The sequence below is a fragment of the Egretta garzetta genome, unplaced genomic scaffold, assembly GCF_000687185.1.
Source record: "Egretta garzetta isolate BGI_Z169 unplaced genomic scaffold, ASM68718v1 scaffold133, whole genome shotgun sequence".
NCBI lineage: Eukaryota > Metazoa > Chordata > Aves > Pelecaniformes > Ardeidae > Egretta > Egretta garzetta.
In genome coordinates, this window is record NW_009259111.1 from 3,656,714 (window position 1) to 3,680,754 (window position 24,041).

A 24,041-nucleotide genomic window follows, 5' to 3' on the forward strand; every position below is an offset into this window, starting at 1 on the left:
CGGCGCTCTCCCTGGCGGGGGTTTAACCGCCCTCCCTCCTGTCAGATTTGAAAACACGAAATAACGGTGATGATGCGGGGAACGGTGCGCGCGGTGGTGCCGGGAGGCGGGCGGGGAAGAGCAGCCCGCCGGGGTGAGGCGCTTTCTCCCGTGGGGGGGTGTATGTCTGTGTGAGGGGAGCAAGTGGAGTTTGGCCGAGAGCGCCCTGCCGCCCGCCAGGAAGGAGGCTGCCCCGGGTTTCCCTCCCTTCGGCCTTTGTGGTCGGGGGCCGGCCGCCGGGGTCAATGGCTTTTCAGGAAGTAACACTTGAGCAGCCCCGCTGGTCGACGCGTAAGCGGTTTGCTTTAAAGCACCAGGAGAAATGAAAGCATACCCGGCAGCAACAGCAGCAGCAGCAAAATCTTGAGTTGGCTGGTAATTGCACAACCGCAGCAAAAACTTCAGCTGCTTTGTCCAGGAGATTAGACTGGTTTCACCAGAAAGGGTATGGCTTTTCAGCATTATGCTTGCTGTAGTATCACTGGAGGAGCTAGGTGAAATACTCTGGTGTCAGGCTGGCTGCTGTATTCAGAAAATAGTCCAAAAGAGGAAAAGGTTGACACATGGTTGTAGGGAGGAACGTTTTTTTCTGAAAAGAACATAGCTATAGTTTTCAAAAGCTTTCTCGTTTGGCAACACTTTTAAGTAAGTCAGTAGGAGGAAAAGCCTCTGTTGTTTGAGTTGTATTTGCTGCAGAAAAATAACATCCAGCATTTTCAAAATCGGACCACCACAGTAACAACAGTGAAGCACCAGTACACCACAGTATCAAGTTCAACGTGGAGGTTTGCTTTGGGTCTTGTTTGTCGTCTTGTTTTCTCCCCCTCTAAAGAAAAGACCTATAGTTGACTCATTTCTACCCCAAATTCCAAAGTGACTGTCCCTCTTAACTAAACAGAGCAGCATGGGAAAGATTCCTACTCTAAAGACTGGATAGGAGGTGAAGAGCCACTCAAAAATTGTTTGAAATCAGGTTTTGTTGTAACCTTTATCAACCTTTGCTTAAGACTCACAAAAGCTTTGTGAGAGAAGCCCACATTTCTGTGAGCACTTAAGATCCACTTACATCTCTTACTATCAGTTGCTACGCAATGATCTTGTACAGTCACAGTGCAACATCCACAATGGGCTGCAAATTATTAACCTCATTATGTATAGTAACTCCTAACTGCGATTATGTATTTTCCCTTTTGCTGGCTACTCTAATCTTTTGGACAGTGACAATATTTTATTTTAGAATTAAAAAAGATAGTTATATAAAAAAGTAATAACATCAGTCTATCTTAAAAAAAAAAAAAAGTGTTGTACGTAGAACAATGTGAATCTCATTCACTTCTAACCGAGATAATTAATGTAAATAAAAAAGGGGGGAAACAAAATTATAAATTAATATTGCTCATTGGGTCTGCCTAAAAATTCCATTAGCTATTGGATACAAAGGCATCTAATGTAGGGATATGATTTAAATTTGCTTGTGACTTGATGCTATGATACGGCTTGATAGATCATTATTTGATATGTGAAATTATATTCAGAAAACCCCACCAAGCAAACAAAACCTACGCATGAACAACAAAAAGGTTTATTTTTTAATAAGACTAAGAAGTTTCCATACCTTGGCTGCAGAGTAATGGTAGTATTGCTGAACATAAACGTTTTTGTTCATATAAACCAAGTTAAAGGTTTTGTGCCAAAAGCTTCCCCCACGTGATACATGCATATAACTTAAATTGTAATCATGAAAGGGGAGAGCAGTAGTTATGTGAGATAATAAAAAATGTAAAATACTGTTATATTGACTCAAATGTCAGAGGTGTGGAAATATTTACCCATGCTGCCAGTGGCATACTGACTAAACAAATGTGCTTTGCAGAAGAAAGATAAAATCCTTTACTGTTGAGTTAAAAGGTTGTATCAGTGTTCGTGTGATTTGAACTCCTGTGCAGCAGAGGTGTTTATCTAGTGAGGTATTGTGGTCTCCTCTGTTTGATTGCTCAGTAAGCAGAAGAGATCTCTCTGAAGTTCCTGTTAGATACCTAGTAGATGAAAGCCTTCTGGATAGGGGTACGTAGCTAAAAACATGGCCAGGTGCTTAAGCCAAATTGAATTAAATCAGAGGCAAAATACATGTTAATTTCAACAGGTTTTGCTCTTACATACTATCAGTGATTTGACAGTTGGAAGAATGAAAGAAATTGCATTTTATTAGAACCATTTTAATCATATTCCATTGTAAATATTATTCTTCATCATAGGTAATTCAGGAAATATATAGGCCCTTCTCATGATTCCATTTCTCATGCTTTATATTCTTTATAAAACAAGAGTGGCCCGTTTGTGCATATTTGGATTACTAAGTAAATAGAAATCAATGGTAATTAACAAATTATGGAAATAAATCTCATTAGGCAGCTATCATTAAGTGCCTACATATTTTTAAATCTGGCTCTGTATCATTAGACCTAAATTTATTCTTGTTGGGTATTTTGTATTTTCTTTCCAAAGGGGAAAAAAAGTACCTTGACATCCTGGGATGTTCAAGGTTTACTTTAGCATCATCATTTGTTGTTGACTAGAGCAAAATGCATATTACTAGAATAATTGAAATACTTTTTGATTTGAGATTAGGGTTTGAGCAAACATTTTGCTGCCTGTAGTAGCATATTTTAAATGGGGTTGTTTTTTATACCAGCACTGGCAAAATTCCTGTTTGGATTTATACAAAATGAATTTGTGAGATTCCAGGTTTGCTGTTGTATTTTCTTCTGTATGGGAACGGAACTTACAGCATAGGAAGATATATTTGTACTGGTAAATTTAAAAAAGAATGCTTTTGAAGTTGGTAAGAGTTTTATCAACTATGTATTGAATTCAATACAAGTTTTTGCCTAAGTATTGGTTTCATAAATCTTTTTTTTTTTTTTGAGCCAACTTTACTGAAAAGGATTGATAAAATCATGCAAGTTCCTTTTAAAAACAAGATTAATGTTTCAGCATTCTTCAGTTAGTAAGATAGCTTTGTAAACGCTGATATTTATTTTTCTGAAACAATGATAGGGAAGTTCCTTGGAGGCAGGTAGCATATAAATATGTGTGTGTATTTGTGTGAGTACACACAGGTTTTTAAGTAATGAACCATTAACATTGCAACAAGAAGAAAAAATATTTGTCTTTTCAGACTTTACTTATATAGAGCTAAGCACCTGTAACAGCAGGCTGTATGTTTTGCTTTGATGCCATCTTTATTTCTGGACATACAGTTGTGTAGTAAATAGTACTTGCTTCTTTCCTACTTGAGCATTCATAGTTTGTGTTACTATATAGTATCCCCCAGCATTTGAGTGACTCATTTAATAGAACAGCTGAAGTGTATTTTTTTTTAAAAAGGTTCTGTCAGCAAATGTTGTACTACACACAGTTGAGGCATGCTGTCTTTTCTGAGAAGCTGAAAAAAGAAGCCAACTTTTAACCATAAAGAGAATGAAGCAGATAAAGCACAGTGAGAAAAATGTAACAAATAAAAGTCAAAAGAAAAGAATTTAAGCAAAGTAAGCAGGATGAGAAGAAAGGATTCTGCTGCCCTTATGTACTTAAATAATACTGTTTTATATAAAACTGTATTTACATACAGTATTAAAATGCTTCTTTGAAAAAAAAATAAGGAATGTCTCCTGGTGTAGAGAACTGAGTGGGAAGTACTATAACAAAAGATCAGGACAGCATGTCCAGGTTGAAACCTGTTGGATATTGGCTAGAAAAAAAGCAGCAACATCTGAATCATGGGGTTAATGGACAACTTTCACAGAAGAGAAAAAATGCTTGAAGGATAATGAAAAGAAAACTTGCTGCTTGTGTGGGTGGTATATTTACTGAAAGAGGAGAGGGGGAAAAATGATGCTTGCATATTGATTTTTAAAAGGATGAATCCTCATTTGGGAAAGAATAGTATGCAGGTGTTTCTGTATTTTGAAAGATAACTTGTAAAGGGAAAACTATTGCAGGCTGTAGCCATGTCTCTTCTGATGCCGTTTTCTGCTCATGTCTTCAATGAGAAATATGTAGGACTAGTGTAGAGGACTAGTGACCTAGTGAAAAGACACCTTCACCACAACCAGAGGTTTAGCTTAGCATCTTGAGCTCAAACAGGTTTTTGCACTTGCTTCTAAAAATTGTTGCCACATTTTAGCCATGCTAATACCAGATTAGCTCTTTGGACTAACACTGTGAAGAAGATATATTAACTATAGATTCATTGACGATGAAAGTTGGTTAAAGTGTGATAGCTTACAGTGTCTATGCAGCAAGTCCTCCTGAAAGAACAGGGAGGAACTAATACTGATATCTCAGGTGTTTCCAAACAGAAAATATGGACTCTGTTCCTGCCTAATTTCAAACATTTGATGTATTTTTTAAGATTTTATGAGATAATCAATTTATATCTTTGCAAATAATTTTTAAAGAAATGGAAAACCCCATGGAATTAAACATTTTCTATTTAAACTGTGATATATGGACAGGTATATCACTTTTTCAGAGAGGTGAACATGGATTCAAGATGCTAGATAGCTAGCTCAAACTGCTGGAGTACTTTACATAGTTTGGATGTGTTTGTAATATTCTCATTCTAGCACTGAGGCTAGAATATTCTTAGAAAGATGAAGATCAGTAGATCTATTTTTTCTCTTTCCTGTTTGTTTTTTTTTTAATTCAGCACTGCATGTGACAATTGTTCGCTTCTCCAATGTACAGCATTAAAATAGGAAGTCACAGTACAGTCATAACTAGAGAGAATATTGCTATCATCTTGCATGTCTGCAGTGTATCTCACACAGGTTTAATTACCTTTATGTGGCATACAGCAGGTGCACATGAAATTTTATGAATAGGTAGGCTTATTTGTGTATTGTATAAATCTGGATTTATGTTTACATTGCCCGTCATGGTGTGCATGGGTTTGGCAAGTGCAAACATGCAATATGACATTTACAGCGTTGTGCTGCCTTGCTTCCTAATCATCTGCTGAGCTTATACATATGCAGACTCTACACACAGATAGCACTATAGGTTTTTGCCTATGTCAGTTTTAGAAAAATTGACATGGGGTATTACTTCTTTAAAAATATTTATGCTTTGCTAGGAAGGTGACCGAGACATCAGTACCAGAGTTATGCTGTTTTCTGGGCAATAGGTGTTACGTTAATGAAAAGTAAATTTTCAGGTTTATATTATAAACACCTGGCAGTTGTGTAAAATAGGTGTGCTAACGCCATGTTTAGCTGCTTGTGTTAACATTGCTAGAACAAACTTCCCAAACTGCATTTTGTACTTATCTTTTAAAGCCCATAGCTCTTTATAATCCAAATGTCCAATCCTGTTCCACTGAATTTGATAGGAATTTATGATTAACTTTAGTGGGATCAAGATTAAGGTTGCTGGCAGACAGCCTGCTTCTTTTCTTTTCCAGTTGTATTTTTCTGTTCATGCAGGTACACTGGTGGCTCTGTTTTCTGCTGACTATCTCATTCTTTTAGCTCTCGCTCTGTTTTTTTTTTAAATACTTTATACTCAGGTTTTTATTTTTTGTTTTCCCTGGAAGCTTAGAGTATTGGTTTTGTTTATAAACTACAGTATTTTTCAATTCTAGAGCACTACTTTTATGATTAGTTCTCTTTATGTATTACAAGTAGAAATGCTTGTTTATCCCTGTAGGAAGGATGAGATTGATTTCTGAAACAAGCAGATTAGAGTTGTGCTACCTTTTCATTTAGGTGGGCTAAATGTCTTTGACTAAATCACTTAATTTCTGGATGCCAATTGTAACATTAGCTTTGTTCATCTGTCTTTAAGAAACTAACCAGTCAGCTGGGCAGATTCATGACAATTTGTATTTCTTTTAAAATATATAGCAGCAAGAAGAATAGTAATACTAACAGGCTCAAGTGACACACCCATGACAGGGCACGAGGATGTATGCTATGCATTATGTACTAATGACAAAAATGATCAAACTGGCATTGCTCCTCTTCTGCAGCACTGTGATTGTCTGTTGACTTGGTGGCTCCTAGTCCTTACAAGAAGAAACCACATCCCTGGGTCAGACACATAGATTCAACCTAAAGTGCTGGGGAAGCAATGGGCATCCAGGAACAGGTTTCTCAAAAGTCGGGAGCAGCTGAATGTAGCTGGTAACAGGCTGAGAGTGGGATGAAATCTTAACAGTAAAGTGTATAGTGGAACAATAACTGGAACCGCAGTTTTCCTCTCATCCTGCCTATTGTCACTCTTCCTTCTGGTTGCTGAATTTGAGAATCATGCCGAGTTTGCAGCTGATTATTGTTAGAATCATCTTGCAGCTGATTATTGTTAGAATCATCTTGCAGCTGATTATTGTTAGAATTTGCAATGGGCCTTGTTTCTGTCTCCCAATATGTGTCAGAGTAGACTGTGCTCAGTGACTCAGTTGTGACTGTCACACTCTAAAGGTTGACATGTCTTAGTCACCTGCTTTTATTGAGGGAATTTTGATGAGTATAGCCTTGGACTAAACTCTTGGACTAATAATGACCTAGTAACTCTGTCTTCACTAGGTCATTATTTTTTATTCTAATAAATGTAGTTCCAATTTACTTGTTATAACACAGATTGCGTAAACAGTTGGGTTCCTCAAAATACTGCTGGAAGTCCTGTGTTAAGCATAGTAGTCTACAAAGTCAGCTGCAGCGATATTTTTTTGCTTATTTGTTTTGGTATTCTCTGCTTTTAAGTCTTCCCTGTACTTGTGGATTTTTTGGCCTGTTTTATCAAAAGGGCTACAATAAAAACACCCTATGCACAATCTGAAACAAAACTGCCTGATGGGCAGTAGATAGCGTTCTTTTCAGAGCAGCTTATTATATCAAATAGATGTGAAGACCATATTGTGATACCATCCAGTCCTTCCCATTACGTATGACAGCGTGTAATTACACAGGTTGGTATTTCCAAGGGAACCCAAATTGCCCATGAGCACAAATCCCACAGAAAGTCCGCAGACACAATGGCACTTAGTTTGATTAGGACTCTTGATAGATAAGCTTTGCTGACTGCTGCAGAGGTAGTTTAAGATTATATGGCTCCAGTTGCCCATCCCAAATCTGCTGAAGATGGTGCTCCCTCACATGAGGTTTGCTTGTACCTCAGCTGTTTCAGCTCAGCATGGACATTTTATGTGTCAGTTTTCCTGAGTAGCAAGGGAAAAAGTCCTAAAAATTTAATGGTGTGACCCCTCCCCTTTGGCCTAAACTGAGAATCCCCATCTCCACAATTATTCACATTACTAGAAGTTGTAGGTCAGCAGCTTTGAAAAGATTATTTATGTCTTTAAAATGGATCAAAGACCAGGTCTCGTTGAAAGTGTTGGCTTTAGTATTTGCTGTGGGCAAAGAATGAATCAATGTTACAACTATGGCTAGCACTTGAGTTTCTGGCTTCCCTGCCATGGTTCAGCTCACTACATGACCTGTTGGTCTTAATGAAATGAGCAGGCTCAAATAATAACCACATATGATTTTCAAAACCACTGTTTACACACCTGACATAACTGGAGTGGCTTATGATAATATTAAATTACTTATATTTCTATAATTTTTTTATCTACAAAAATATTTCAGTCAGGAAAATATTTAGCCATCTATCAGGTGTCCAAATTTTTAGCATTATCAGAAGCTACAGTTTCTTTAAATGAATACTTCAAACATACATCGCCTTATAAAAAAAATCACATTTCTAAAATACTGAAAGTATAGTTATTATAGTCATATACTTTATAAGTCTTTTGGTTTTTATTAGTTTTGTTTTGTATCCGTTGCATACTTACGGCCTTTTACTTACCAGTTTACTAGACTGCCCCATTCGTACTCTGTTAGAATTTCAGCAAGGTGGATTTTTGGTTTGCCTGTAAATTTTTTTTACTGTGGTGCTCTGTGTTTAGAGAAGTTATTGCCCAGGCTGTTCGTCCAGGATCTTTCAAAGTATATTTTGAGGTTCAGTTCTCTCCTATTCATTTTTCAAATACACTTAGTTGACAGGTACTGAATTAAGTGTTTGCCTTACTTCTAATTTCTTTGCTGTTTCTTTCACCTGAAAAGGAAAGTGCAATGGCTTCCTCACAACTGTATCTCAGTCTGCTTTGAAAGTGGACCACCAGCTAGCAAATCTTCTCAGTCCTACCTACAGGATTCATAAACCTTACTTGTTAGGAAACTATGCTCTGATAAAATCTGTAGCATTAGCCTAGACCTCCTAAGGTTCTTCTATTTCAAATGGGATATTAAAAGACTGGAAAAGATTCAGGGAAGATTAACAAGCATGATCAAAGGTCTGGAAAAGCTTCTGTACGAGGAATCAGTAGGTAAGCTAGCACTGTTTAGGGCTAGAAGAGCGAGGACTGGTTTATGATCACTGTTGGAGAGCTATAATACGGAAATAGTAATTAAGAATAAATTGTTTACATCTCTTCCAATACAAGATCTTAGGGGGTCACTGGATGAGGTACATAAATAACAGGTTCAGAGCAGAGATGGTTCACACAACATGTGTTATCTATGGAACTACTTTCCATGGTGTGTTATAGGTGATACAAACTTTTTATCATTCAAAAATCAATTGCATAAAGTACTGAAATAAAAATCCATTAAAGTAAAGAAAAGGTACAACCTGAATGTAAGAAAGGCCAAAAATCTCCAGTTGAGGCAGACTAGAAGTGACAGTATCACCCTGTTATCATGTCCTTCCCTAAGCACCTGTCACTGCAGACAGGATCCAGGGCTAGAAGGCCCTTCGCTCTTATGGAGCAGAGGGGTTGTTATGCTCCTGAGGAAGCGTATTGAATTATAGATGTGATGAGGGCCGGTCATGTTATAGGTAGTCTGTTCTGTAGGTAGGAACACTATTTCCTTTTTCTATCCAACCTGCTGCATAGCTTGAGCTATATTCACTTTCCATGTCTTGTATTCAAGCCTACATGGTGATCTAGCTGTGTTCGTATGTTGACAGGTATACCAAAATGCCTCAGTAAGGATAAAATAACAGACAACAGTGTTCAGAGAATTATTTTAACACCGGACATGGCAATCTACTTTTGGAAAAAAGAGGGCAAAATTAGGTGATCTTGTCCATGCAAGACAGAAAAAGCAAAACAACAGTAGGGTGGTGGTTGTCTGCTAGCTAAAAGAACTGATGGCCTGTACCACCTACAGGCTTATTAATGTTATCCATGCCACTGATACATAAAATGAGCCGTGCCACTAACCAATACAAACTCAAGTGATAGCTCTAGTTCAGGACTTCCCAGCTGCATTGTTGATTTGCCCAAGTAACCTAGCCTAGCCTGAAAATCCCGTAGGAGGACAGGAAGGGAAACTTCTGGGCAAGTCCATTAAATTGGTGATTTGGTTTATAGAAATCATCTAGTTAGTACTCAAAAATATTCAGTCTTGGCTTCTATATCAAGATTAGGAGACTAGAAAACCTAGTATTTGTTAGTTATTATAATTTCCTGTGATTAAAGCGTATTGAAATTGCAAACGTAGGCACAGCATTTATACAGCAATATTCTGTAATTAAAAGCGTCTGAGGCATTGCAACTTTGGCATTTTTAAAAGTGATAGTGAATAACTCCTTCATTCATCAGCTCTATGAAGTCACTGCAAGCCAATAACTTGCATAAAGTGTAGAAATTAACTTACTAGTTCCAGCAAATCAATCTGTGTTTGCTTTCTTTTTTTGTTTGTGTGTTTGTTTAAAGGAATGACCTAGGCAAAGCTAATCAGTCTTGCTCTTGTGGATCTGACAGTAGTGCTGACATTGAATCTAGTACCTCAATATGGCAACAACAATAGCTTGCGCTGTCCCATCTGATAATGATTAGATGTTAGTAATTTTTTAAATGAAAATAACAGGTATCTGCTATAACTGAGCAGAATCCATTTAGGCTCTTTTTGCTGAAGATGTGATTAAGAAAAACAGAACTCTTGTCATTCTTGAGCCTTTGACATATAAAACAAAAGATGGATAGATGGATATATTTTTATCTCCAGCTATTCCCTCATCCCCAACAAAAGAAATAATATCTCTGCATATCTTGTGTGCATTTCCCTTTTTTTTTCTTCATAGGAGTGCTTTCTTTGCATAATACTTATATGACTAAAAGTGTCAACAATGCTTAATATTAAGTACGTACCATTATCTACATTTATTGCCTTCATAAAGGGGAAGCTTATTCCAAGCAAAAATAGTGGTTCACTGTCGAGTACCAGAGCATGTAATCAGGAAAACTGGCACTGACACCATAATTACAGTTTGTCCCTCCCAACTCCTCCCCCCCCCCCCCCAAAAGATAGTTGCTGGTGGACATAAGTACTTTTGATAGAATTACTTGCATGACTAGTTAAAGCACTTGTACATAAAATCTCCTTGTAGCAGGTGTACTCTTAATTGTTTGCACATTTCTTTAATACCATGTCTCTTTCCTTGACATATCTAAGCTAATTTCAGGCAGTATTTGACTGGCAACTTTCACTTTCCAGTCGGTGATTTGTATTACTAACGTAACATTGTAGAGTTTGCTCAGGCTTGTGGACTGTCCTAGGCTGAATTGTCTCAAGAGCCTGACTTCACTGCCAGATGCTGGATTACCATAATTACTTTTTCGCTGCATTTCCTGTACTTGCACTGTTTAAGTATTCCGTTTTATCAGTTTCTGAATGAATTGCGCTATTTACAACCAAATTTGATAGAGAAGGAGAACACAGAGCTTGGTGCTCATCAAACTATGTGCGAGTTAGCCCTATATAAGATACCAAATAAAGCCTAGGGGAGACTAAGTTAATAAAGCCCTAGCATCAGCAACAATTTCGGTTAGTCTGAACACTTTCATCAGGAATCTTGGTCAACTTGAAATACGGATATAACATGGATTGTAAAATATTTTTCCCGCAAATAAATTTTGGAGGGCATCTTGCCTCCAAATTAGGCAAAATACTCTATTGCTAAAACATAAAAACTCCTGGCATTACTACATTAAGATCTGATTCGGTGTCCATGGTTATCTTTAGCAATTTGCTAATAACTTCAGCAAAGACATTGATCAGAGTGGGAACATCAGTATTAGTTATGTAAGACTTGGCCATCCTAAACAAGTACATGAATTTTGGGTGTTCCCACCTGTTCTGTGGAGCCATTAATAATACCTCAAAATGTTAAAAACCTTTCACAGTACAACTTAGGTTTGCCACACAACTGTAAGATAATCTGAGGAAATCTTCTTGTGTAATCATGGCCTTTAAAAATTAAAGCTGCATTTAATTCTTTGAGTTTCAGTGTTCCCCGAGAGCAGTAAAACACGTGAGGGTTATTACAGGTATCTATGTAGGAACGTCAAAAAAGTTCTGATCGGTACAGTATGGTAACATCAATTATGTTAATTTTTGTGACTTGGTCTCATTTCAGATGAAGTGGCTATCTGTCCTGCCCCAGCAGTGTATTTTGCTGATGACATGTCTCCTAATGGCCTTGGAAGCTGTACCTATAGACATAGATAAGACAAAAGTCAAAGGAGAAGGCCACGTAGAAGGAGAGAAGGTAGAAAATCCAGTAAGTGTAATGAAATTTTATCTAATTCAGTATTTTTTCTAATTTTTCGTAATCTGGCTATAGCAAACTCCCTTCCTGAAATTTAAATGTTCTTTACTGGAGTTACTTGCAGGAAGGAAACTAATATTAGCCAGTACTGTCAGACAGTCTACCATCTAGTATGGTGAGGTTCCGTTTAAATTTGTTCTCTTTTACTTTTGTCCCATGAGCTGCTAAAGGTGAGGTGGCACACAGAAGGAATTCCCCAGCTTACAATAGGAAGAACTGCTTACTGTTCCACAGGGACTTCTTCTGAGAGATTGAGTCGTGGCTTAGGAAATTCCACTCGGTGATTCCAGCTCAGTGTTTCAAATATAACAGCAATGAATGAATTGCAGTGGTTTTTTTTTTTTAAAAAAAAAAAAAAAAAAAGCAAAACCACACCAAACTATATTAACATGACAGATGCTTGTGTATGACATGGATTCCTAAACACTTTTCTCCTCTTCCTTGTCAGCTGCTGAAACAAGTGAATCATAAGAATAAGTTATAATAGGGCAATGATGCAAATCAGAAAAAACGAAGATATGTAAGAGAGTATAATGCTTGTGTTGCTAAGATTTGAGTTTCAGTTTAATCATTGTATTTAAACAAAATACAATGTTTGGTAGTATATTCTTTTCTGAATTTCACATTCTTTTTTTTGAAGGATACAGGACTTTATTATGATGAATATCTCAGGCAAGTAATAGATGTCTTGGAAACAGATAAGCATTTCAGGGAGAAACTCCAGACTGCTGACATTGAGGAAATAAAGGTAGGTTAAAAAAGAAGTTAAATTAAGCTTAATTAAATCCATAATCATGAGCCATGTATGTTGTATTCTTTCTTCCTTTTCTTTCTTCATACTCTCTCATTTTTTGTGAGCTTAAATTTCCTCTCATTTTTATTTAGTTAGGTATTTAACTCTTACTAGATCTTTGCCTTTAGCCAAGGGACAGCAGAACTTCTGTTAATTAAACAATATCTCATAGCATAAAAAACCTCCCAACAACATATACTTGAATGCTTAGTTTCTGCCTTATGCCTGTCTACTAAAAAGCCGGTTTCAGACTCCATACAGGTAGGTAAACCTTTGTGTACATCAAAACAGCTGCAAGCGAAGCTCTCGCTTGCTGTTGCCTGCCGAGGGATTTGGAACACTGTTTTAAACATAGACGTATATCTGCCTTCTGAAATTAAGATAGCATGTCACAGATGAATATAGTGACATGGAAGAGAATTACAAGAAAGTCAGATTTTAAAGTCTGGGAAAATCCAAGAGTTGTACTAGAGGTAAAGTCAGTGTACATAGAAATAAAATAGACCTCTGGCTTTCTCCACGGCTGTCCTTTCTGTTGTGCCAATTCACATAGCACTCTCTCCAAAACCTCACCACATTCTTGTCTTTTCTACTTTAGTTCCTGGCTCTAGGTGGTGGCTGTTCTGCATTCCCCTTTATGAGCTAGAAATTCAGCAAGGGACAGGTAGGAAACAGTCTAAAGTGATAGACTTAAAGAGGAGATCCTACTTTTTGCATTTCCTTTAGTCCCTCACGTTGCCGTTGGCAGCTTTTGGCTCCTTTTTCTTTCATGCTACATCTAATGTAGCCCTCGAAGTTTATTATCCATTTCCAGATCCTGATAAATATTCTTGCAGTACACATTGGTGGCTGTTGCTGTGTTTGTACATTCTCTCAAGTCTTACAGCTGTCATCAAGTGGATGAAGAACACCGCACTTTGTCTGCATCTCAGTTCTTTTGAACTAATTTGAGAATATTTGATCAAGAAATTTGTCACTTCTTAAACATTATTAGGTATTGCTGGTCATGCAAGGTCATGCTTTTGCTCTTTGGAGGAGCAAGATACTTAGAAATTCTCTTTTCAGAAAGCTTTTAGCATTCTACTCTGTTTCTGTAACCATAGGCTTAAAAAAATTTGAATCTGTTCTTTGAAAAAATGTTGAGATTCTTATAATGTGGGCTACAGTAGTGCCAAAGACTGCCACTAGTCTGCTGTCTTGCAGCTCATGTCTAATGGGAATCCTAAAGGCTACTTTCTTCTGGCTTTTATACATAACTTTTGGTTTTTTGACAGAGTGGAAAACTAAGCAGAGAGCTTGATTTAGTAAGCCACCATGTGAGAACACGGCTGGATGAACTAAAAAGACAAGAGGTGGCAAGATTAAGAATGTTAATTAAAGCTAAAATGGATTCTGTTCAAGGTAAGAATATAAAATTTAACTAGGTGAGTTAACAGATGGAATTGTGTTGGAGAGGTGCCCAAAATCCGTAAGTTATGCTTTGTTTGTTGTCAGCAACAACTGTAAGCTGAAAGTGAGTGTCCTTTCCTAGCTGGCCTAGGGCCAGTAAAGACCCATCTTTATAGGAAACTGGGGAGAAGAGAAAAGCCAAACTGTATTTTATAAATAATTGAACTTGATTCTGGCAGTGGGTTTTTCAGATAACACTAATCGTTTTCAACCTCTTTATTTTTGTAGTGCATCAATTTATAGATTACCCACTGAGAACTAATAACATAATAAGAACTATGTTTAAGAATACAATATGACATAGCATTTCATGTCTCTACAGGGTAGAAAAGTACTTTTTTTTTTTTTTACAGTTAACAGAAAAGTTTTCATTTTTCTCTTCCCCCTTTCCACCAATTCAAGTTAATGTACAGATTTGTAACAAACATCAAACATTAAAGTTCAGAGGTTTATTTTTCTTATTTTGGGGGGAAGTTTCAAGCTCCTGAATAAAGATAAACATTTGGAATGAAAAAAATTTCTCTGTAGCATTTTCTTAATTGCTGATGAAATTGTACAAACTCGGGCAATTTCTTTTAATGAATAAAGTATACAGGTTTCTAATGATTCTGATTGCTGTATGTTTGCGTGGGAAATGGTGCTATCCCTTTTTATTTCTTATTATTAAAGAATTTAAAAATTTGCATTTAGAACTAATCCTGTAAATGTCTTATTAGTGGTTTCTTTCTGAAGACAATTAGTTGCTCATAAACAAAGATCCTAATGGTGGGCTGCATGATCTTGTTTCTGAAATGCTGTTTTTCACAAAGAAGCTCTAACAAAAAGGGCTTAATTTGCCTATGCAGATTATTTTATTATTAAAAACATTTGCAAGTTATGGGGAGGGATCCCACTGAATTGAATAGGTCATGTATTGATTTAAAGTACTCCAAGAATAAGGATGAGTCTTCTAGGCTAAGCCGAATTTAAAGGTGGCAAGCAGACTGAAGAAGTATGCATGTGCAAATATGTGTTCATGGGGATGTTACTAGGGTCAGGAAAGCATCAGATTAATTTGGAAAAAAAGATATTTATGGTGTAGTAGATTTCCACTGAAGTCTTTAGGTGCTACCGTAGTATAATTAATGAATGATAATATAGACTTGGCAGAGAGCATCAGATCACCTTTCTGTTCTTTGCTTTCTTTTAATGAGTGTTATAGTCCAGAGACTACAGTCCACTGGTAGCTAGACAGTGCAGACCAGCGGTAGCCCCTCCACAGGAGTCAGTGCATTGCCTCACACACCTGCCAGCCCCCATGTTCATCTTCCTCAGACGGCTCTTTAGCAGCCAAGAACTCAGGTTCACGCTCCTATTGCAGGCAAGCAGTCCAATGACATCACGGTGACATTCACAGTGAGCTAGGTGACAGCAGCTAAGGATACCTGATTGTGTACATAATAATTTGTGTATTTTGAAACTTTTTAATAGTTTAATGGACTGATTACTTCTAGCCCTCTCTACTCCTGTAAATCAAGAGTAACTAACAGAGCACGCCTTAGAAAAATAATTCCCCCCAACAGATCAGATTGTTACAGTACAAGTGTGAGATCTTACATTTGGTAAAGAGCAAGAATAAAGTATTCCAGTTCAAAATATTCAGATGGCTACTCAGATGTGAAAATACCATGAATGGGAAAACACTTTGCAAAGTTTATAATCAGCCCTACCAGTGAGTACTTACACCACATACAAGAAGTATGGCCAGATTATCTATAAAATACAGCTGCATCTGTACAGCTATGCAACATCTTGGAACATGTACAAAAGAGCATTGTGTAGTAATGGCAGAGCTCTTTGATTTCTTTTTATTTGTTCTGTTACTCTTTTCCCTGTAACACCACTTAATATCTTAGTCTTCTGTCTGATCTAAAAAAAAAAAAAAAAAAGCAGTGCACAACCCCCCCTGTTTTCTTCCCTCTCAGATGGATCAGGTTTAAAAAAAAGAAACAAAAAAACCAACCTAATCAGACTGGAGATTATATTCTGCATATATTCAGTCCTCATTCAGATGTGTTTTTAAACATCTGCACCAAGATCCTATTGGACTGATCAGTACAGGACAGAACAATGTTAGGGGTTGGGTCTCAGATAATACAGTAATGTGGCAAGTAAATACTGTCAAATAGAATGAGTCTTTTCCCATAAATATAAGGAATGGAGGAAAATGGGTTTGGGGACAGGGTGTTTTTTTGTTTGGTTGGTTTTTTTCTGTTTCATTTTTTAAAAAAGCCTATTATTACACTTCTAAAAAAATGTTTCAAAAACAGGCTAAGGCGCATACATTTCAACAGAAATGATGATCTCACCAGGGAGGAATGATAGTTGAAATCTGCCCCAGCCAGTGTTTGCTGTTTTGTAATAATACAAACACAGCATTGAGTGTAAGACAGATAGTTTAACAAAGAATAAGAAGTTCAAAATTGTGTTTTCCATTTTTTTTAAACAAACAAACAAAACATATATTCTTTGCTAAGCCAACTAGTAAAAGCTTGGCAAAATTGTTACACATAACATATCAGAGTGTATGCTGCTTAAGATAGCATTATTATATAGCATTAGCAGTCAGAAACCATGGTAACAGCTAGAAAAGCCTGTTGTAGAAATGTGTTTTGTTGTTAGTGGATTGTGTATTGATATTGTTGGGTATAGTTCCTGTCATAAGGAAGAGAGAAATGTTGGCAGCTTTTAGACACAGGACCTGACTCTCCACTGTCTTGCACTTCTCGTTTTGCACAAATGAAATTTGAGTATCTGCTTATCTGATTTGATATAATTTTATACCATATTGTATGTACATGTTTGGCGAGATAGAAGTCATTTGAAAAGCGTACAGGGCAATAGAAGAGTCAGACTTCTCCCACTTCAGGAAAAAGATGCAAGTTGTCAATGCTCTGACATTGCACATAACTTCAACTACCTCATCTATATAAAAGAGAATAAAATGTTTTTCTTAGTTTGTGAAGCTCAAATTGATTGTATATTGCCTTGCTGAAACACAAGCCTTAATTTGTGCACATTAAGTTATTGTGTGCAGTGCAACACTGACACATCAGAAGGAATATAGTGCAAATTGCTATCAAGTTTGCCAGTCTCCTTCAGGAAAAGCAACTTTAGAAGTGTTGCTATAGTTTCCTCCGACAGTGAAAAAATTATCCAGTCCTCAGGGAACCTCAGGTACTTAGAAGGCACAAGCTCCAGTATGAAAATTTAACTTCCTGATCTCTCTTGATTTCAAACTAATTTTAATGTTTTTGTTTGTACCTTGTTCTTTCAGACACTGGCATAGACCATCAAGCTCTCCTTAAACAGTTTGAGCACCTGAACCATCAGAATCCTGACACGTTTGAACCTAAAGACTTAGATATGTTGATTAAAGCAGTGAGTGCAAGATATAAACTACTATGGGGGTTTTTGGTATTAATTATTATGCTTTTTCTCTGGTAAAGGCAAATCCTTTTATATATACCACTTTTTTTATAAATTAAATGCAGTTTTCATTTTCAGAGAAAAGTCAGTAGTCTCTATTGCACACTTGAAAACTGTTGTCAGTGTGCATTATCCTAAAGAGCCCATAAATTTTGGGGTGGCATCTTAACAGGACTTGCATTCATGTGCCAGTACAAACAACTTTGGGAATAAAATATGACTTTCAGGTAGCATTTAAATTAAATGCAGTTTTGATAGGGGTACTCTTTTCCCAAGTGTATTTTCTGATTTCTAAGTCTAAATTATTTTAGAATAGAATGACGTAAAATATCATCTCTAAAGTAGCCATTTGAATTTTGGGATCTATCATATATACATCAAGCCGGAAAACCACAGCAGAGTAGAATTTAAGATATCAGTATTAGAAATTGCATGTGCTGGGTATGGCATTCAGTGTCAGTGAAAATGATACATCTCTAAACTCTATGTAAGTACTTGTCGGAAATTCTCCCCTCACAACCTTTTTCTCCATGTAATTGGGTTTTTTTCATTAAACTGCAGGATAAGCTACAAATGTTCTTATTCTGAAATAAACAAGGAGTTAATGGCACTATTTTGAAGCTGTCCTTAATTAGTATGGGACATACTTGAGTTATTTTATTACTAATTGATGAGAAAGGACACCTTGATGCCTTCTTACAGTACTATGTAAGTTGCAAAAATTTTCCAGCAGTTGAACCCTTGCAAATTAATTTATGTGAAAATAATTAAGTGAGGAGGGATGTTTTTGCATCACTGTCACGTGAAAGGAAACCCCCAACTAGTCTACCTCATGTTTAGCAAAAGAATGGCAGTATGTCCAGCCTTGCCCACAGATCTGAACAATATAATGTTTTTAATATCATACATGTTAATATAATCATATGTTTACATATATCTATATTTTTAGGCTACAAGTGACCTGGAAAACTATGATAAGACCCGCCATGAGGAGTTCAAAAAATATGAGATGATGAAGGAACATGAGAGGAGAGAGTATTTAAAAACACTGGATGAAGAAAAGAGGCAGCGAGAAGAATCCAAATTTGAGGAGATGAAGAAAAAACATGGAGATCATCCCAAAGTTCACCATCCCGTAAGGCCACAGTCTGTTCTTACATGATTGGGTGGAAGCTTTCCTTTCCAGAAAGAAAAAGCTAATGAAGCGAAGGGTGTATCTTGTTTGTTCTCGGCATTTGCCTTTTCTCCTTGACATGGGAGCAAAGTGTGGGAACAGTGTTGAGAGCATTACAAAACCCACTATATATACCCCCATTTTTTTCTGTACAAGTATGCTATTTGCTGGCAGAATTATTATTTACAAAGAAGCTGAAACTCCTGAGAAAGCAGCCAGAACAGTATTGAAAACTGTAGGGATGCCTTCGTAGTATATCTGACCTGCAAGGAGCTGTGTCACAGCACCTTTTGCTCTAGAAAAGGCAAACTAATTTAACTCCCTTCAGCTATTGTTTCTAGATGAGTCTGTGTAGCCATAACTGATTGTTACAGGTGTTCCTTTCCACAGGATACGTATTTCCTTGACACTCCCTCTTTCCCCAGGCCTTTCTGTCTAATGGAAGTATTAGACCTGACCAAAAGGGAATTAAAGAAAATTTCATTGATTCCATTTGCAACATGACAAATCGGAAAATAAAACCTTTCAGAGAAACTGTAATGCATAGGCAATGCAAGAAAAAATTACACTTAATCATTCTTTTAATAGTTTTTCTTTGTAATCAATCTATAGGGAAGCAAAGATCAACTGAAAGAGGTGTGGGAAGAAGCAGATGGACTAGATCCTAATGAGTTTGACCCCAAAACATTTTTCAAATTACACGGTAAGAGGTTTAGTTCAATTTAACGAACAAGTGAAGTGACTCTTTTACTTCTGCTGAGGGCAAGTTTGTTGAAAACAGAGTTTTGTTCAACTGCTTGTAAAATCATACAGCCAATAGCCGGTAGTGATTGCTCAGGGAAGTATAGGTACTCAGAGGGCTGTCCATAACTATAACTTTGCTTATACACTACGTACTAGGAATAAATACTCAGAGGTGTGTATGGGAAAATTTGCTTTCTCATCATCTCTGCAGATAAATGCCAGACTCCCCTTATCTTTGGAGTGGTTTCTTCAGAAGTTACAAGATTCCCTTAATAAAACAAAAACCAAAATGACCCCCAATCCTGCATTTGTATTTCTGAACGGTGTGCAGCTAGAAACAATAAAATAGTAGCAGAGATGAGGATGCCTCTCAATGGGCATTTAGATTTAAATGTGATTATATAAACGTGTAACCTTATATCCTGACATCGTTAAATGCTTCATAATAAAGTACCCTTAAGCAGATCCTGCCTGGAACTGGGCTGAGGGGTTGAACAGTACACAGAATTTGCCTAATCCCAAATATGATAATTTAACTGAAGAAAAGTGTTCTAGCTTGAGTGTGAACTTTTATCTTGATTTATAAAATATGTAATATGTATTATAGTTATTAAACATTGTTTCTTCTTTCTAGAAAGAGATCTTGAAAGATCATTTTCTGAAAATTTTTGGTAGGCTTTTTGTGCAAATCTTACCAAAGCAGAAATAGCTGCAACAACCTTTTGCCTGAGTTTAGTACATAAAAATAAACTTTTAAGCAATTAAACAAATATATTGCGTGATAATACTCATTTGAAGCAGATGTTCTCTTTCAATTTCAGAGGTAGTATAACAATATTCAAAGTAGAACGTAGGATAAAAGATGGATCTTTAGTTATCAAGCGTTCTTCTCTTTTTGGGTTTGTGATGAAAAGTCATTTTACAGTGATCTCTTCTCCACCACTACATATTTATGTAGATTTTCACATAATTCTTTAGGTTTTTTGGAGAGTCATACTCTTGCTTAATGAAGTTTTTCTACAAATTTTTGTTGCTCCTGAATCTATTTACAAATTTAGTTGTTAAATTGGGACAACTTGGTTTCAGTAATATCTTTGGGCAATTGCACTTTGTGCAATCCTGTTGTAACCTATTTCAGTTTGCTAATCTAAGAAGTAGGGAGATTGCTCCAGACTGGTTCAACCAACCAACCAAAAATGGCAATACAGTTCAGCCAGTGCCTGATAAAACATTAAACAGAAAAAATGACCTATGTAACCAGCATTTTGTTAAATGAGGTTTTTAATCCAGGTGAGGTGCATGTGCTGATACTTAACTCATGGAGAACTATTACATGTATTTATTTTCTGTACATACTCAACTTGTATTTTTCAACACTTCTTTTTGTAGATGTCAATAATGATGGTTTCCTGGATGAGCAAGAATTAGAAGCCCTGTTTACTAAAGAGGTAAAAAAAAAAAAGTTCAAAAACTTAACTTGTTTCAGTAAATGGTTACAGGGATGTCTATATTTTTCCAAGTGTATTTGGGGGCTTTGGACTATAAATTAGAATATTCATGCCAAGTTTTGTGCATCCTTAGGGTTTCTACAAAAGTGTAAAAACATATCAGCAGGGAAAATAAAGTAGTTGAAGCATAGGAATCGGACACCAGAGATCTAGTACTCTTGTATTTCTCTGCCACAGGCTTGTTTGAGATTTTTATACAGCTATACCTGTATAAATTGCAGTGCAGAGAGCTGCACTCCTGCTCTGGCTAGATGCAGCCTGGTACAGATTCTAAAGCTTGGTATCTGTGCTCATTCAGTGCTAATCTAAAGTCATAAGACAGAAAAAGGGTCACGCGAATTGGCTCAAAGACAGCACATGGTGGAAGCAGCTACAGAAATTTTACATTTTTTTTTATCTAGCTAGTTTGGGGCACAAGTACATCTGATAAACTAGACAGGCTCTTTAGTAGACAGTTTCTTTAAGCCTTGGTTCGTTGTCTGTGAAAATACAAAAGTTAGTACTACTTTTCCTCCCAGAAGAGTAATAATAGCAATGTACTGAAATTCTACAGTCGTGGGAATTGCAGAATCAATGAGTAAAGTAAGGGCCTTGGTCTTCATTTTTCCAGTAGGTTCTGTTTTGGTATAGCAGAAGAAAACCCCTAAACTTCCTATTCAAAGACCCAATACTATTAATATCTAGTCTTAACAATTTTTTCTAGATTTCAGGAGTCAGGGAGAAAGTGTGCTATACAGTGTATATAGAAGCTTACAAATTCAAACTACTGTAAGTTTTTGAAGAAATTAAATTTGCAAATACAGATTTCTAACAATACTTTGCCATAATCCCCTCTAATACAATGAAGATATATGGCAGTCTTTTTTGACTGGTATGTCCCACTATTTTGCAGTTTTGTAGTTTAAAAACCAAGTAGTCTAGGGCCTTAAAATTACATATAGCTAAGCAAGTGAAGCTAAATGACTAAGAAAGCCAAGTAGAAGGAAATAAGCATAAACTCACCAGAAAGGCATTGTGCAAGAAGAGAAGCGGACCATTAAATTAGGTACTTGGTTTGTCTTGTGTTATCCTGAATGCTTACATGGTCAGCTGCATGCTTTGGTAAAAAAGCTACTCTCTCCTGTTCCAGAAACCATGTGGAAACTCTGCCTGCCTTGAATCAAATGTAGGATCAGACTGTGTGTGCTGAGGTCAATTTTGCTGTAATGTCCACAGCATTGAGTTACGACAGACCACATGAATTAACTGAAAACTTCATTCTTAGCAATGAAAGGCTCACTTGTTACTTAAATACTATGCTAAAAGAAGAGAATTACACACACACACTCTCACTCTATTGGAGAAACGAAGAACTCATGCTTTTTAGCAACATCTCATGCTATTGTTCCAGATATGCTCTGTCATTTGAATGAGAAGCCCTTTCTCTAAACTAACATTTGCTAATTTTTAATTTCAGCTAGAAAAAGTTTATGATCCCAAAAATGAAGAGGATGACATGGTTGAAATGGAAGAAGAAAGGCTGAGAATGAGGGAACATGTAATGAACGAGGTGGGGACTGATGTTCAGTAGAGCTGCTGATTTCCTTCTATGTTAAAGAAATACACTCCTCCTAACATGAAGTGTTGTCCCAAGTACAGCAGAAAGGGATGACCTGTCACACTGAATGCCGTTTGTGCTGGGATTCACGTGAAGTTACAGTTCTCAAGCCTTGTCCCCATATGTAAATGCCTGCTGACTTTTTTATTTACAAAGTTCCAGAGAAGGAATTGTGCTGTAGCCTCCATCTTTTGTAGATACTGAGATTCAGTAGACATTCCCTGTGAATTTTGTGTCAAACGTGGAAGACTCTACTTGGCAAATGGGTAGGATTTAGGTGTGAGAAGAGGGAGTAGAGCAATGTCTTCTTTCGTGTCCCTTCAGAAGACTCAGAGCTCAAGCTATCACCAATGACAGTGAATACCTTTGCTAGTTTTGACAGATTTTCCACTCAGGAGACAGAGAAAGGGAAGAATGGTTTTGAACCACTGTGTTTTTCACTCCTATCTTTTCTGTATTCAACTATATTCCTTAAGCTTGGAATGGAGCAAGCCTGGTCTTGCTCCATTATTATTAGTCATAAAGGGAACCATTTCTTCCCTTCTCCTTCAAGGATTCTGACACAATTCACTTGGGGTTTTTTTTATGTTTTAAAACTCTCTGTCCAACAGTGGAGATTACTCTGACTCACAGTTACAAAATTATTACCAGAAAGCTACAAAATGCGTTTCTTAAAAAAAAAAAAAAAAAAATCATGCATGCCACTATTAGCATTGGAGTTATGACCACAAATAATGTTTCCAATAAAGCCAATGGATATTTAAGTAAAATGTGAGGATTTACTTTTTATTTCCATTTTTGTTAAGCTATATGAGCTTGTGAGTTAAGTTTTCAGAAAATGTTGCAGGTACTCCCTTGCAAATGAGTCAGTTTAAAAATAAAATGGTTATATTTGAAGATATTTGCATAATGAAGTTAAACATCAGCTCTGACAGAACCCATCCTTTAGGTTGAATTTAATTTTTTGCTTCAAATAGGTTGATATCAACAAGGACCGGCTAGTGACTTTGGAAGAGTTCCTGCGAGCTACAGAGAAAAAAGAATTTTTGGAGCCAGATAGCTGGGAGGTAATGAGAATGAGTTCCAAGTGCAACATACTGTACTATTACCATCGCTCCAACTAGGAAACCAAATGGCATGTCTCTGACCTTTGCTTTTTTTCAGTCCTGTTTTGGTATGTGTGTGGTTAAGCGCTTTAGCTAAATGTGATGTACAAAATGTAGCAGCCTAATGTAATGCAGATGTAATTTTTATGGTCCACACACAGAGAAAAGGTCTTGCGCCACCCTGTGGATTCTAGGAGAGCTTTTCCCAGATGCTTTTCAAACAGAAAATGGACATTTTGTTTATGAATCACTTTAAAGGGAAGAGCTCAGCTGGAAGCAAGAGGAGGTTTTTTTCTCCTACCTCTAAATGTGTAGTAGAATTTTGCTGAGAACATTTTGCTGTTTCTTCCAGTGAGTGTACTAACCCTTTACAGTGTCATGTCTGGATGCTTTGATGAAAATTCTGAGGGTTGTTTGGTGAACTGTACAATTCAGCTAACAATAATCTCAGTGGGAAGATGATAAAAACATATATGCATTCCTG

The 24,041-nt window shown here is 36.8% G+C and overlaps 1 protein-coding gene across 1 annotated transcript in view; it reads left to right on the forward strand.

Moving 5' to 3' along the window:
- The first annotated feature begins 11,526 nt into the window (after positions 1 to 11,526).
- The window catches only part of NUCB2 (nucleobindin 2), a 14,949-nt gene continuing 2,434 nt past the window's right edge, over positions 11,527 to 24,041 (forward strand). Inside the window, exons 1-9 of the mRNA XM_035891034.1 lie at positions 11,527 to 11,670; positions 12,359 to 12,466; positions 13,786 to 13,912; positions 17,277 to 17,380; positions 18,378 to 18,563; positions 19,215 to 19,305; positions 20,736 to 20,794; positions 22,311 to 22,403; positions 23,429 to 23,564. Of these exons, the coding sequence (XP_035746927.1) occupies positions 11,527 to 11,670; positions 12,359 to 12,466; positions 13,786 to 13,912; positions 17,277 to 17,380; positions 18,378 to 18,563; positions 19,215 to 19,305; positions 20,736 to 20,794; positions 22,311 to 22,403; positions 23,429 to 23,564 (1,048 nt within the window). The remainder of the gene's footprint in view (positions 11,671 to 12,358; positions 12,467 to 13,785; positions 13,913 to 17,276; positions 17,381 to 18,377; positions 18,564 to 19,214; positions 19,306 to 20,735; positions 20,795 to 22,310; positions 22,404 to 23,428; positions 23,565 to 24,041) is intronic.